The sequence below is a fragment of the Nothoprocta perdicaria genome, unplaced genomic scaffold (assembly GCF_003342845.1).
Source record: "Nothoprocta perdicaria isolate Ctin4 unplaced genomic scaffold, notPer1 scaffold_482, whole genome shotgun sequence".
Taxonomy (NCBI): domain Eukaryota; kingdom Metazoa; phylum Chordata; class Aves; order Tinamiformes; family Tinamidae; genus Nothoprocta; species Nothoprocta perdicaria.
In genome coordinates, this window is record NW_020455735.1 from 75,458 (window position 1) to 90,796 (window position 15,339).

Below are 15,339 nucleotides of genomic sequence, written 5' to 3' on the forward strand. Positions count from 1 at the left end.
CTGATCTGCATTTACCAGAAACCAGCCCTGGAGGATGACTTGCAATATCCTGTCTATCCTCTGGTCCAGAACCAGCTGTCCTGAGATGTCCTGTTTGCTCAGCAGGTTCCAGGAACAGCTCGGTTTCACAACCCCACGGCCTACGTGATGCCAGAGCCCACAGCGAGGCGGTCACTTCCTGGCAGAGGTCTGGATTTTTGTACCTGCCATGGGGCACAGAGGGACCTTTGGGGATGGAGGGGAGGGGTCAGGACCTAGAGGAATTGTCAAATACCCCGTCCCTTGGATGCAGGTCCCATCTCCTCTCCTGGCGTCCCTTCTTGTTGACACACAGAGCGCAGTCTCTGTGCTACCAACATGAAGCTTGTCCTCCTTGCATGTCTCTGTGGTAAGTCGTGTTTTCTTTTTTCCTTTGTGATTTGATATCTCTTTATTGATGGTTCAGGATTCTCCTTTTCCACTGTTTCTCCTACAACAACCCATAGCACGTGGAAAATCCCGCATTGCAAGGAGGAGAAGTGCAATCTGTGGCTTCTACTTCACAGTGAGCTGAATCCTTCTCCAGATTATCTGGTCAGCAAATGCTTGTGCTTCTCTGCTGGTTCACTATGGAGACTTAGATTCCATGAGTAATCATATCATAGATATCATTAGACAACTACAGTGGACAACTGCAAACAGTCTCATCTTGGTTTACTTGATGCAGACATCTTAAATGGTTCATCCTAGACCTAAATCTCAATCCTCCCAAGAAGACAGCGTTCATTAAAGTGGGCTTCCCTGCTCATGGGGTTCCCATGCTCTGAATCCATATCCTTTGTGGGTTCGTTTATGGTGGGAATGGGAGCAGACGCAGAGACAATGGGCATAGCAGGACTATGCTCATTGACCATTGTACTTGGGCAGGCCTTCCAGATTGCCAAGATGAAACGAAGGTGGGGTTTTTCAGAGAGAATGGACATAACTTTCAGGAATCACAACCCACATTTCTTAAAAATAACTACAAAATAGCGTGTGGAAGAGAGATTTACCTGGGCAATAATGCTGACGACCTTTCTGGTGCCAGCAGCTCTTCCTTTGCCCAAAGCTGTTGGCCAATGACCAACTTTTGGTCAATGACCAAGACTTTGGTCACTTTTTGGTCAATGACCAGGACTTTGCCAGACTGCTACACTGAGGAGAAGTTTGGTGTTGAAACCTTCTTTGATGCTGACCTTATACAGCGGTACAGAGTCCCCTTTTCGTGGGCCTTCAAGACAAACAGATTCTGGGACGTTTTCCATCAGGCTTTCCAAGTTCAGCTTCTAGTTTTGCCTCAGCCTCTTTTTAATCCCAGCAGAAACATCTGAACAGAAACATTCTCCAGATACATTCTACCATGAAGACACTTCCTTGCCTACCCCTATTAGGAGGCCCAGGATTGTTCCTTTGGGATTTCACTGATACCAATGATGTCTCCCATGTCGGCCCTGCACCTGGGGTGTGTGCAGTGTCTCCTTGTTCAGAAATCACCATGCTTCTTCAAGACCTGGCACCAACAGGCAGGAAAAAGGAATGCTGAGCTGTTAACAACTTATCACACTTTCAGTCGTTTATCCAGTATGTCTTCTTATCTGTTTTCGTATTCTTTTTTCTTATTTTTTTGGCTAAGAGTTGCGTGTTAAATCAAAGTCTCTAGGGAGAGATAAAAACCTCCAGCAAGCAACTCAATCTTCTGCTGGACACTGACCAAGGGTGAGATAAGTCAAAGAACTCAAGCATAGATAACTAATTCAGTTTGGAAACTGAGTTTTAGATGATTGAATATGGGTGAGAAGAATCCTAACTGATCTATTAAGGTATTTTCAAATTTCAAAGGTTTTTTTCCCCAACATACTTCTCTTTTGTTTTATTTTTTCTCGCTATCTGATCACTTTATCAAGAAAGTTCTAGGGTTCGAAGGTATGGAGAACCCATGGAGAGCTGGACTTGGGAGAATGAGAACAGCCACAGGCTCTAACAACATCGTGTCTCTTGCCTGACGCTCTGATATCCTGAAATTCCAAGTTTTACACAAGATAGACAAGTTTTATCAGATAGACACTAACGACCTATTTTTTTTTTATATATTTCAGCTTCCTTTGCTGGTGTCCTCCTGGCAGGTCAGTATTTGCGGCACAGAGCGGAGCACAAGTCAGCCTACCTCATAAAAGGTCCTGCAGATTAATGCTACACCCAACCAGAGATTAAGCATAGTGCTCAGAATTAAGAGATTTTGATGCAGATCTTGCTCCTGTACGTACCGTATTCTCAGCCAACAGAGAAGAACCGACCCTACCTCCTGTGTAGTTTTTGAGGTGCAGTTGGTTCCATATTGGAGGTCTCTGGATGAAGGGAACATTTAAGACAGATGCTTTCATTAATTAATTAATTGATTAATTAATTAATTTTAGCAAAGCTAAAACGGAACTAGGTACACGTGGTAGGAACATGTTGTAGGAACATGACTAGAGTCTTATCATCAAGAGGCGAAGTGTCCGGTGTCCCCTTGTCTCCTTCCTGAGCCACTATGGAGTTATTTCAGGTTTTGGGGACCTGGTATTTTCAATCTCTACATTACTTTTACTTCACATCCATGCAAAAGCAAAAACCCTATGCAAAGAGAAAAAATACTTTACAGTACCCTGGTTTTTACAGTACCCCAGGCTCTTGTTCCTCAGGATTTGGCCATGATTTGGGCAGCCAGGTCTTTGTGTGGAGGACGAACACTCTTTTCCCTTTCCCTCTTGGCACCCTAAGGTGTCTTTTTTTTCCTTTTTTTTTCTCCAGAAGATGTAGACACGGATAAATTAGAGGTCCGCCTGGTGGATGGTCCCAATAAGTGCTCTGGGCGAGTCGAGGTGCTTCACAAGGATACCTGGGGGACCGTGTGCGACGACGGCTGGGACCTGAGGGAAGCAAAGGTGGTCTGCAGGCAGCTGGGCTGTGGGACAGCGCTGTCAGCTCCTCGAGAGTCCAGATATGGAGAAGGGAAGGGCAAAGTCTGGTTGAGCGAGCTCAACTGCACGGGGAGAGAAGCTTCCCTTGCTGAATGTGAGGCAAAGCCGTTAGGAGAGAACGTCTGCAACCACGTGGAAGACGCCAGTGTGGAGTGCTCGGGTAAGCTCCAAATATTTCTTGTTTTGGGCCACCCTGGCCCTTTTGCCTCAAGGTGGCCCATGGTGCAACTTCTAGGGATGCAAATAGACCCTGTTGGGATCCACTTTCTTACCCAAATGAGTTGCATCGTAATTCGCTGAGCTGAAACAAGCTACAGCGCTGGGAGTGGACCAAGACAGTGCCCTTTCACTCCCCACAGCCTCCACGTTGCCATGCTTCCTTCAATCTTCGTTATGTCAAAAGTTGGGAAGGATGTCCTTGACATCCCTTGCTCCCAACCCTTGACAGTCAGTTGGGAAGTGGACAACTTTGCTGCATCCTAAGAGACTCTGCTCCCCTCGTGATACCAGTTTCACTGAAACCCTTTTCAAATTTATTTCACCCTTGATTTGTTTTATTTTTTTTCCCAGAAAATGAAGTAGCTGAGCCAGGGCCAATCCGGCTGGTGGGCGGCCCAAACAGATGTGCTGGCAGAGTTGAGGTGCTCCACGAAGAGCAGTGGGGCACCGTGTGCCACGACCGCTGGGATATGGACGATGCCCAAGTGGTGTGCCGGCAGCTGGGGTGCGGGGATGCGGTGCTGGCCCCCGTCGGAGCTAAATTTGGGCGAGGAATCGACACTATCTGGCTGGATGACGTCAACTGCAATGGGACAGAAAATACCATCTCCGAATGCCAGGCGAGGCCCTGGGGGGAACACAATTGTTACCACGGGGAAGATGCCGGTGCCATTTGCTCAGGTAATATTTGTGTTCTCCGTGTTCTGCTAGCCACAGGTTGAGACGTCCTCACAAATAGTTCTGGAAGGGAATAAGGCTTTAAACTTGGCCTTTCATCTCGTGAGTTCGTGCAAGCTGGTGGGTGTTCGTTCAAACCAGAGGTGGTTCCTGACAGTGGTTTGGGCTCCTTGTACTTCTTGGGTCTGGAAGACTTTCTCCTCTCGGTCCACAGAGATGCTCTGTGGCATTTCTTTTTCCAGATCAGACTTAGGGTCCATCCTTTATGGTGACTAACAAGTCATTTTATCAAACTCAGGACTTAACGCTCTCTGTGCCCTGGCTCGTTTACTAGATAATTAATTTGTTTAAAAACAGGACAACTAGCCCTGGACATGATATCTACCTGTTTTATTTCCCTGTGTGTTGGGTAAAGACTGATATTATGTCCATCACTGAGACAGCTGCATTTCTGATGGAGAGAAAGCTCTGCATGGGACAATGCAGCGTGCGGGGTGCTAGGAATTGTCCAGGAGAGCGGTGTAAAACAGGAGAACTACAACCATGCCATTGCACGACCTTGTGTCTTCCTGGATATCTCCTCTCTGGCTCTGTCTGCAGACTCCGGGATTACCGTGTCCACTTCTGTCCGCCTCGTGGACGGCCCCAGCCGCTGCTCCGGGAGAGTGGAGGTACTGCACAAGAACGTCTGGGGAACCGTGTGTGACGACGGCTGGGATCTGCGGGAGGCAGGCATCGTGTGCAAGCAGCTGGGCTGCGGGACGGCGCTGTCAGCCCCCCAAAATTCCAAATACGGAGAAGGGAAAGGCAGGATCTGGTTGAGCGACCTGAACTGCACGGGGACAGAGGCGGCCCTCACCGAATGCGAGGCGAAGCCTTTGGGAGAAAATACCTGCAACCACGTGGAAGACGCCAGCGTGGAGTGCTCAGGTAACCTCTCCATGGTCCACATGTTGGGGAATTGAGTGGTCGAATCCTACCATATACACACTCCGTGTTCAAATGAGGGGTGACCCCAAGACATATAGAAAGCAAGACTTTCTGTGTCTATGATTCCATGATTCTCTGGTTCAGGACACAGAGCAGTGGTAAGCAGCAGTTTTGGAAGTGGTGCCATGCCTAGAGCAGCATTCAGTCTTCTCCTACCTGAGACCACGGTGGTTCCCTCAGGCGTAATTGTCATCAACACACTCCTTGAACCAGTCACCCAACAGAGCCCATCGCCATGCATGAAAATGGAGCGCCATGCATGAAAATGGAGAATGTTTAGACCTGCCCTTTCTCTCACTCTTGGATTTCTGCCTGCTTTCCCTCTCTGGAGAAAGCTGGATGCAATGAAAATGAATCTTTGGCACATTTTTAGGAGAGACAGCAAAGCCTCCCCTGGCTGCTCATATTTTCCAGGGAAGGGACACATATGAAGCTCTCTAAGCCTTTCTTTTCTTGGGATCTTTTCTTGGGATCTGTTCAGATGTAGATGTCCCTGAACTGGGACCAGTCCGGCTGGTGGACGGCCCAAACAGGTGTGCCGGGAGAGTTGAAGTGCTCCATGACAAGCAGTGGGGCACCGTGTGCGATGACGACTGGGACGTGAAGGACGCCAAGGCAGTGTGCAAGCAGGTTGGCTGTGGGTCGCCGCTGTCGGCGCCGGGAGCTGCTCGCTTCGGACGAGGGTCGGACATCATCTGGCTGGACGACGTGAACTGCACGGGGACGGAGGACAGCATCTTCGACTGCCCCGCCAGGCCGTGGGGTGAACACAATTGCTACCATGGAGAAGATGCCAGTGTGATTTGTGCAGGTAATTGCTGGTTACTGAAGCACCTGAAGTGTTGTGAGAATGGTTTTGGCAGGTCCAGGACGATGGACTACAGGGGACACAAAGGAAATCACAGAGGAGCTTTCCTCACAGAACCACGCTGATCGAGACATAGAAAATGGTGCAGGAAGGAGCCATGCAGAGAATGGATTATCTGCTTAGGAGGGCAGATAATTGAGATAAGTCCTGCAGGGAAAATCCCGAGAAGGGAGTTTTGTGGATAGCAAGCCTCCCTTTGTCAACCAACGCAATCATATTGGTATGATCTGACTCAAAGACCTTCTTTGGGAGCAGAGTACACTTGTACCTCAATTCTCGTGTCAGAATATTCCTGAGGGCAGATCTTGCTTTACTGTGTTCCCTTTCTTGGCAGTTAACACGAACTTGGAGGAGCTGGAAGAATCATGAGAGCCTCATTGGCCCCCAAGACCACGTTGACCTTGGAAATGGACCGTCAAGACTCAACTGGAAGGGTAAAGGGGAAGGACGTCACAGAAGACCGATGCGACGGGACTGGATCCATGGCTTGGCAAAACTGTCCTCTCATCCCTTGGAGGAGCTGCAGACTCAGATGTAATTGCACTGATGGAAAACCAAGCCAAGCAAATCATTCCCACTGGAAAGCAAACATCACCAAACATCAATAAAGCTTCCATACTCCCTTGAAATTTTGTGTGTGATTTTAAGCAATTGTGTGTAATTTAAGCAATTAAGGTTTGGCTATAGACACCTTTATTCCTACTCCTTTTTTACCTGCTTGATTTGCTTGTGCTTTGCCTCTTTCCCTATATTCTGTGTTTCCTCTTTGCTAAGTACTTAAGATCTTCAGTAATCATTTTTAGACCTTTCTTTTGGCAAAGTACTTGGCCATGAATAGCGTAAATCCACAGCCCTTCTTTCTTCCCCACTCGGAGAGGTCTAATGATTGTCCTGTTGCATTACCCTGTTAATAGATAACTCGAGGAACTCAAAGGAGCAGCTTTATTACTATCAAACCAGTGGCTGGTAGGGTTCAAAGGTTCCACCAGTCCATGTGCATGGTCAAGGATTTCCTGCAACTGCATTTCTAGAAGTCCAGGGTCGTGCGGATAATCTACAGGTTGGTGGATATTTTTTTTGCTAGAAAAATCATTCGGTTGTGCCAGAAGAGAAGAGTTTGAAAGGCTTTCTTACACCTCCGTTGGTGTAAGACAACAACCGAGCTGGTGTCTTCCTCTTACACCTCTATGGAGTCTTTGTGTTGTGGTTTTGTGGTGATTGGCAGATGTCTGGGGTATTGTTCTGAAAAAAACTCCAGGTTTTTAGGTTGCCTCTGTGATTTTGTCTCTGGAAATGCTGTAATCTCAGTTTTGTGTATGTTTTTGTCTGAGTGTCTTCTTGGGAGAGACACACAATCCTCAAGCATGCTGAGATATCTCCAGGCACCTCAGGATGGGTCCCGAATCACAGCATTACAGAACGTCAGAGTTGGGGAGGGACCTTTGGAAATCATCCTCCCCAAATCCCTTGCACGAGCGTGCTCACCTAAGGCACGTTGCACAGGATTGCATCCAGGCAGGAATACCACCAGAGCAGAAGACTTTACCCCTCGTTGGACAGCCTGCTCTCATGCACCTCATAATCAAGAAGTTCTTCCCCAAATTCAGGTGGCACCTCCCGTTTCAATTGGTGTCTCTTGACTCATATATCAGGTTTTGCTTTCATTTCTGTTGCCCTTCCATCTTCTCATCTAGGCGTGGAGCTCTTGTGCTCAACGGGCAAGGACTTTCTTCCTGCTTAGGGGGTTCGCTGCTGTGGTTTCAACGCCAGCTCTGCAGCAACGTGGGGTCACCACACAGTATCTAGCAGGAAATTTAAGAATTGCTCTTTATTTTCATTTTCGTGGTTTTGTTCTATAATTTTATTTTTATTTTTTGGCCAGTATTTGTATTTGGCAACTGTAGGAAGGAAGGAGGCACAATTTGAGGCTGCTTTTTTCTTCCATCTGACAAGTTTCCATGTACGCATAAAAACATAAGATTTCTTTTAACATGTTTATTTTGCTCCCATTCCATCTTTACTCTTACAGCAGAATCTATATTTGTGGGGTTTGAATCCAGGGCGTCCTTGTGATTCACTTCACGGATTGGTATGGGGCTCTTGCTCCAGTTGACAGCAGTCATCTTCATCTTGGTATCTACACACCACCCCACTGCAGGTAATTTTGCCCTTTAATAGATTAATTTAACTCTTTATTTCTATTTTTTCCTATTCTATTTATTTCTAAATTTTTTTTCTAAACTATTTTTTTTCTAAACTATTTATTTCTAAACTATTTCTAAAAGCATGAATATATTTTAATTGATACCTCCCAATGTTCACCGGCTTCTTCTCAATTAAAAGTGTAGGCCCGGACTTAAATCATTAATTTATGTGGATTTCAGTGAATATAGATGAATATCTGGGGATTTGAGATGCCCAACGAGAGATATGAAACCCGGGCATTTGAATCCTAGCTGCTTATCTAAGCTACCCATATAATTAATTCAAAAAGACCAGCATTTTCAGATGCTCCTCATTAATCTTAAGAGGGAATGAAACACTCTCTAGGGAATTCCATTTCCTCCTTTTTTTAATTTTTAATTTTTAATTTTTAATTTTTAATTTTTAATTTTTAATTTTTAGTTTTTAGTTTTTAATTTTTAGTTTTAGTTTCTTTTTTAATTTTTAGTTTCTAATTTTAATTTTTAGTTTCTAATTTTTAACTTTTAGTTTCTAATTTTTAATTTTAGTTTTTAGTTTCTAATTTTTAATTTTAATTTTTATTTTTTTGGTGTGAGGAGCTGTTTGCAAGTTGTAGCTTCCACGGGAAAACACGGATAATTGCAAAACTTCTCGTTGACTTATTTCCCTTGTGTTTAAAAGCAGCAAGCCCAGCTAACCCGTCCGTCTCTCACTCCTGCAGGTCGTGGCCACAGTCCTCTGATCGTCCTGGATGATTATGAGGGCAACGGCATCAGACTCAAATGCTCTTCCGAGAGGCTCTTTTCTGAAGTTCACATGCTGTGGACAGACAGTAAAGGGGAAAATTTCACCGGAACGCCGCTCAACGCTGGCGCCAGCAACGCTGATGCCAGCAGCTCCCTGCTTCTACAACCAGAATCTGGAAATTCGGTGTCCTGCAAAATAATTGATAAAACGCTGAAAACGTCAACAGAGTCTTCAGTTGTCATTGCAGGTGAGGATGATTCAGATTCTGTTGCGTGAAATTCCTACTTTTGCCTTTTTTTGCAAAAAAATCTGTTGCAAGTTTTTTTGCAAATTCTGTTGCATGAAATTCCTACTTTTACTTTTGTTTGCAAAAATTCTGTTGCAGTTTTTTTTGCAAATTCTGCTGTGTGAAATTCCTACTTTTGCAATTGCATTTGTTTGCAATTTTTGACAAAAAAATGACAAATGTTTACTGATATTTTGGGAGGATGGGAAGCAGAGCAAATAAAGTTTTTTGTTCTGCATCTTGACACACTCAAAGCTGTTTTTCCATCCTTGTATTGAGTTCTTACCTTGCTAAAATTGGCCATCTTCCTCTTAAAAGTGCACATCAAAGATGGACAGAAATACTGATCACCCCAATGCTTGCAGAAATTGTTATTTCTTACCCAAGTGAATCTCAAGACATGCCCAAATTTGATTTTGCAGGGAAATTTCTAATTGCTCGTGTGAATAATTTGCAGATGTTTTCTTTCCTGCCACCTCCCCTTGGCTGGCTGCTTTTGTGGTGATCCTCCTCTTGAGCATATTGCTGGTTATTGCTGCGACCTATAAGCTCCGAAGTAAGTTCCACTCTTAATTCCGGACTGAATCCTTAGCATAGTCCGACTTAAAGTTTACCTCATTATGTCTAAAATTTTCTATGTGAAATTATCTGGGAAAGGTCCCAGGTTCTGAACAAGCTGTGATTCTTCAGCTCTGTTTTTGTTAATTTAAATTTGGTAAATTTAAATTTTTAAGCGTCTGCTAACTATTTCAGTATCTTGAGGCATACACCTGTATCGTATGCATTGCTATGGTGTCACTTAACCTCATTAATGAAATAAATTAATTCAAGCAAATAACTGAATCATATGCCTGTATGCAAATATAAATTATTTTATAATATAATATTTATATATATTTATAATATATACAATAACTTTTATTGTTTTATAAACTAGTTTCTAATTGACATGATTCCACAAGCAAGTAATTTCTGTCAAATGAGCATATAAAGTCTGCATTTTCTCTGCTTTCAATGTCAATAGATTAAGTTATTAAATTCTGTGTGATTTGTCATGTTTTTCTTGGTAAAATTTTGATGGTAGGTTTAAGTACATGTACCCCAAGATATTTTGGAAATACATTGTCCTTCATCAAATATGATCCACAACCCTGAAGAAGCATGAAAAGCTTCATTCAAAAACCAGAAAGAAAGAAAGAAAGAAAGAAAGAAAGAAAGAAAGAAAGAAAGAAAGAAAGAAAGAAAGAAAGAAAGAAAGAAAAATAACATATTTCCGTTTTCTCTTCCCTTTTCCCCTCCTTCCTTCCTCTTTCTCAGAGAACAATAAGACAATGGCTCGTGCATGTAAGTTCTAATAAATACCATATTTCAGCATTTTGAAGGATATGTCCCAATTTAAACAGTGTTAGCCCTTTATATTGTATAGAATATGGGATAAGGATTTTGTATAAGGATTTTAAGCCCTTTGAGCTAAAGGTTCGTCTTGCAAACTTAGAATCTAAGTTTTCCGCTTGCTAAATATATACTGTATGGTTATTTTCAGTCTTTTAAATTATTTTATTTTATTTTTTATTTTTTATTTTATTTTATTTTATTTTATTTTATTTTATTTTATTTTATTTTATTTTATTTTATTTTATTTTATTTTATTTTAAATTTAAATTATTTTTATTTATTCATTTATTTTTTGTACGTAAGTGGTGCAGTGTAAAGCTAATGGATGGCATTTTATGCTACCTATTGGACGGTGTTTTAAGCAAAAACATCCTAAAGGACAGAAAATACTCTTTTGCCGTACTATATGGGATAAGCTGCCAGCCAAGAAATAACTCAGAAATTTGCTGTTAAAATATTTACTATTACATGTGAAATAAAACTCAGGATATAATAAATCATCCACAAATTATAAATTTAGATGTTGGTCCCTGAATTTCTTTGAATTTGGAACTTCAAAGAAAATAAAGCTGGGTGTCACAAAGTATAGTCTTTTTGTATAATCTAAAAAATGGTACTATTTTAAGAATTTTCTTTAGGATTATAACATATTTTCCCCTATTCACAGTAAATGCAAAATCTGAACTTGAAAAAGGTAAGTAAAGCAGCTTTTTTACAATAATTTCTATCAATAAATCTTTCTCATCCGGATGAAAGATGAATTCAGGAAATATCAGTGCTTACTTTTTTGTTGAAATTTTTTTTTATTTAAACATTTTTTATGGTGGTTGTTTAGAGAAAATGAAGACAATTCATTGCATGAATAATTTTGATTTATGGCTGGTATTTATTTGCTCAATATTTGGTCTTGAAAATGGTTCAATCAGCTAATTGAGATGAATTAATGTGTTCTTAATTTGGGATCATGGTCCACACTGGATTTTAGATTGATAGCAATAAAAGATTTTAAAAAATAAAGAATAAAACACTTGATTCTTAAAAAGAATAAGCTTTCAATATCTTTATAAGGATATAAAATATATATTCCTTGCATGCAAGGAATGACAGAGGCTTAGTAAATTCTTCTGAAATTTTTCTGATAGCTCTAAAGGTGTCATGGGGAAACATTATTACACCACCTATAAGGCCATGTTAGATAATAGATTTAAACATGTAATAACAGCTAACAAATTTGAAATGTCCTGATTGAAATAGTTGTGATTTTTTCAAATTACAGATTAAAAAAAAATTGCTTTTTAACTATACAAACCTAGTTTCTTTCAGAAATATCGCAGCTCAACGAGCGGATAGGTATGACTGTGTTTTGACTTTTTTATATTAAATTTGAGTATTCTTTGGGTGGAAGAAGTTTTTGTAAGTCCAAAAATTACAGTATTACAGCAGAGTGGTCACACTGGAAAGCTCCTTCTATTCTAATAATTCTAATTCTATTCTAATAATTCTAATATACACACATATTTCTAATTTCTAATCTACACACATATATAATATAATATGTGTGTATATATATAATATGTGTGTATATATATAATATGTGTGTATATTAGAATTATTAGAATAGAATATACAAACCTAATTTCTTTCAGAAATATAATAATATACACACATATATAATATGTGTGTATATTATATTATATTATATTATATTATATTATATTATATTACATTACATTACATTACATTACATTACATTACATTACATTACATTACATTATATTATATGCTGCATGCTATATATATCTGTGTATATATGTTTCAATTACATTGATATGTAATTGTTTGAAATTATAATTGTTCCAATTACATTGAGGATAATAACTCCAGGTACCAATGTACACACCTAGCCTTACCTAATCATGTAGATTCCCTTCAAATTAAATGGAATAAGATACAGTTTTCAAGAGGGCAAATTGTCTTATCAATTTTGAAGACCTGGTTGTGTGTTTAACCTTAAACTATATTCTGAATTTAATGTTAATCCCAATTTCCCTGTATGAGCACATTCTTTTAGATTATAATTCTCTGTCCTGTTTTGTGGGTTTTGGCCTTGAAAATGTAGCGTTTTACTGTATTGCTTTTCTTTTTTTAATTGATTTGTTTTTCAGTTGAGGAGCAGATCAAATCAGACAAGGGTAAAGTGCCATATTTTTACTATTTTGCATTTTGTGCTGCATATCGTGCTTTAAGTCCTAATGTAAAACATGCTTAGTAGGTCATGAATTTAAGAAAAGAACAATATTTTGTGCAATTGTCAGTACTTAAATTAGGAAAAGCTTTTCCAAATTTATATTATGTAGATTAAAATTGAACATTATTGAAAAATTGATTAAAATTGAAATTATTGTGCCCTTAGAACATTCAGGGCTTGTTCTAAATCACTTCCTGACTGTTTCTGATAATTCTGTTTGTTTGTTTATTCCATTTCTTCAGCTCAGACAGCATTCATCCAATACCTTATTTAATATGAAAGAAAACTTACATAATTCATGTCTATATTTCTTGAGAGAAACATGATTAAATTAATTCTGTATCGTATGATTGTTGCATAATTCAACCCTTTTCATCATCCTAACTTTTCATTTTTCATTCTGTTTATTTGTAGAAATTAAAGAAGCAGAGAATAAAGTTGGTAAGAAAATTAATTTAAACTTGAAGGTCCTTCAAAATTCTTTAAATTGTTTCTATAAGAAGAATCAGTGATCAGAAATAGCACTTTGGAAATAAACAGTGCCACCGTCTGGAGATCGCTGTGGTTTTTCACTTTTCCTCATTCTTATATTTCATTCTTACTAGAAAAGAGTTTTTCCAACCCAATCTCAGTGTCCAGAACAGCTATAGCTGTAAGAAGGACCATCATTTTCTTTGGAAATTTTCTTTGGATATAATGTGATTTTCTTTACATTTCAGAAAAAGCCAGGAATGAACTGGGTAAGTTGAAAACTTGAAATTAATTTTATCAAATCTATAATTCTGTAACACACATACTGCTCCAAAATACGGTAGAATATGTACTGTTGGAATTAATCATTAATTTATTTTCTTGCAGAATTCAGGAGAGCTCGTAGCAGAGCAGGTAAGCAAAGTTGATTCACTTCTGTGCCAACTGGGACATTTTAAAATAACTTCAGATGTTCAGGGTTGGAACGGATGCTTCAGCTTTGTGTTTCATTTAAAAATAAAGTAAAATAAAGTAAAATAAAGTAAAGTAAAATAAAGTAAAGTAAAATAAAATAAAATAAAATAAAATAAAATAAAATAAAATAAAATAAAATAAAATAAAATAAAATAATAAAACAAAACAAAACTTGTCAGATAGGTCTGACCAGAAAGTCTGAATTCTCTCAGCCTGATAATCAGCCTGATAAGCCTAATAATGATTTCATAAATCACTGTGAAACCAGAAAAAAAGGGTAATGGCAATTAATTACCTACCTCAATTAATTAACTACCTCCTTCCTTGCTGTAGTGGCTTGAAATTATTTCCCCTCCTGATTTTTTTGTCCCAATGGGTCACACTATGTGTTCCAATTTAAATTTTTATTTCGCAATTTCTTTCCTTTAGGCACTTCCTTTCAGATTCTTGTTTATTTTTCTTGATAATCAGAAATATCACTTGCTTTGTGTGTTTCTTTTTTCTTTCCGAAGTTAATATCACCTTGGACGAGACGTGCAAGACAGGAAACCTCGTCTTTAAGGACAAAAATAGAGTCAAGTGCTGCATTCAGAAGGATGCCCACAGCAAATTGGTCGCCGTAGCAAACGAAGGGTTCTCGAAGGAAACCCATTACTGGGAAGTGGAAGTGGGGGACAAACCGGAGTGGGAGCTGGGAGTGCTGAGTGAGAAGGTTCGGGATAGCCTGAAGAAGAGTAATTCGGATCCGTTAGGCTTCAGTCTCCGTTTTTGCCAGGGAAAATATATTCTAAGCGATGGAAAGGATCTAGGAATTTCAGAGCGTTGTCCTGTCGTTGGCGTTGCCCTGGATCTGGAGGAAAAGACACTTTCGTTCTATAATGTTGATGAAAAGGGTCTTCTTGGGTCTATCCGTGATGATTTTTCTGGGAAGTTTTATCCTTTCTTTAATCCAGGCCCTGATGACAAGTGGCTGGGGATACGGCCTGTCACCATTCCCGAGCCATTGCCTAAAGCTTTCACGTGACCAAGACGAGATTAATATATTGATAACAATATATTAATTAATATATTGATAACATCACAGAGGACATAGAGAGGAGAAGAAAAAAAATGATCTTAGCCTGCTTAAAACTGTGCCTGAGAAAGAAGTATTTTCTCAAGGTCCTCGAAGGTCTTCATCTCCTGCTGAGAATTGATTTTGTAAAAATCCTGATATTTCATATGACGTATTTTGCCTGGACAAAAGGAGCATGAATTTGTTTACATGTATTTTTTTTTTTTTTACATTTATTATGTATTCCCTTTGCTCAATAAATCCATAGATCTGACTTACTAGGAAGAACGTTAATGTCAACAAATGTTATACAAATTGAGGAACCTGTGATGAAAATTTAATTTCTAAATTGTGTACATTTCTTTTTAATCTAATTCTAAATTGTATCTGGGCATACTGGGGTTATGAGTCGCGTACAGCTGCTTGTTGATCAACACCTCTAGATCATTTCTGCTGTGCAGCTCTCCATCCACTGTGTCCCAAGCCTGTAGCTCTGCATGGAGTTGTTGTGACCCAAGTGCAGGACCTGGAACTTCAGGGAATCACAGAATGGTTGAGGTTGGGAGGAACCTCTAGAGATCATCTAGTCCAACCTTGCTGCTCCAGCAGGGACACCTAGAGTGGCATCCAGGTGGGTTTGGAGACCTCCAGAGAAGGAGACTCCACAGCCTCCCTGGGCAACCTGTTCCAGGGCTCGGGCACCCTCACAGTGAAGTAGTTCCTCCAACTTAATCTTGAACCTCATAG

The 15,339-nt window shown here is 40.0% G+C and overlaps 2 protein-coding genes across 3 annotated transcripts; both read left to right on the forward strand.

Annotated features, from left to right (window-relative positions):
• Window positions 1-301: 301 nt before the first annotated feature.
• Window positions 302-6,347, forward strand: LOC112954076 (soluble scavenger receptor cysteine-rich domain-containing protein SSC5D-like). 2 transcript variants are annotated; one of them, XM_026047223.1, is made up of 7 exons: window positions 302-388; window positions 2,115-2,141; window positions 2,809-3,138; window positions 3,549-3,878; window positions 4,476-4,805; window positions 5,347-5,676; window positions 6,068-6,347. In XM_026047223.1, the coding sequence occupies exons 1-7, from the start codon at window positions 358-360 to the stop codon at window positions 6,100-6,102; spliced, it is 1,413 nt and encodes a 470-aa protein (XP_025903008.1). In that variant the 5' UTR covers window positions 302-357; the 3' UTR covers window positions 6,103-6,347. The 2 variants fall into 2 exon arrangements, with proteins under 2 accessions (XP_025903008.1, XP_025903009.1); XM_026047224.1 differs by having other exon boundaries at window positions 2,812-3,138.
• A 1,273-nt stretch (window positions 6,348-7,620) lies between these two features.
• LOC112954068 (butyrophilin subfamily 2 member A1-like) lies at window positions 7,621-14,866 on the forward strand. Its single transcript, XM_026047216.1, has 11 exons — window positions 7,621-7,891; window positions 8,639-8,911; window positions 9,408-9,506; window positions 10,268-10,294; window positions 11,013-11,039; window positions 11,669-11,695; window positions 12,511-12,537; window positions 13,008-13,034; window positions 13,313-13,333; window positions 13,452-13,478; window positions 14,051-14,866. Exons 1-11 carry the CDS (start codon window positions 7,825-7,827, stop codon window positions 14,560-14,562), a joined length of 1,134 nt encoding a protein of 377 aa, XP_025903001.1. The 5' UTR covers window positions 7,621-7,824; the 3' UTR covers window positions 14,563-14,866.
• Window positions 14,867-15,339: the final 473 nt, after the last annotated feature.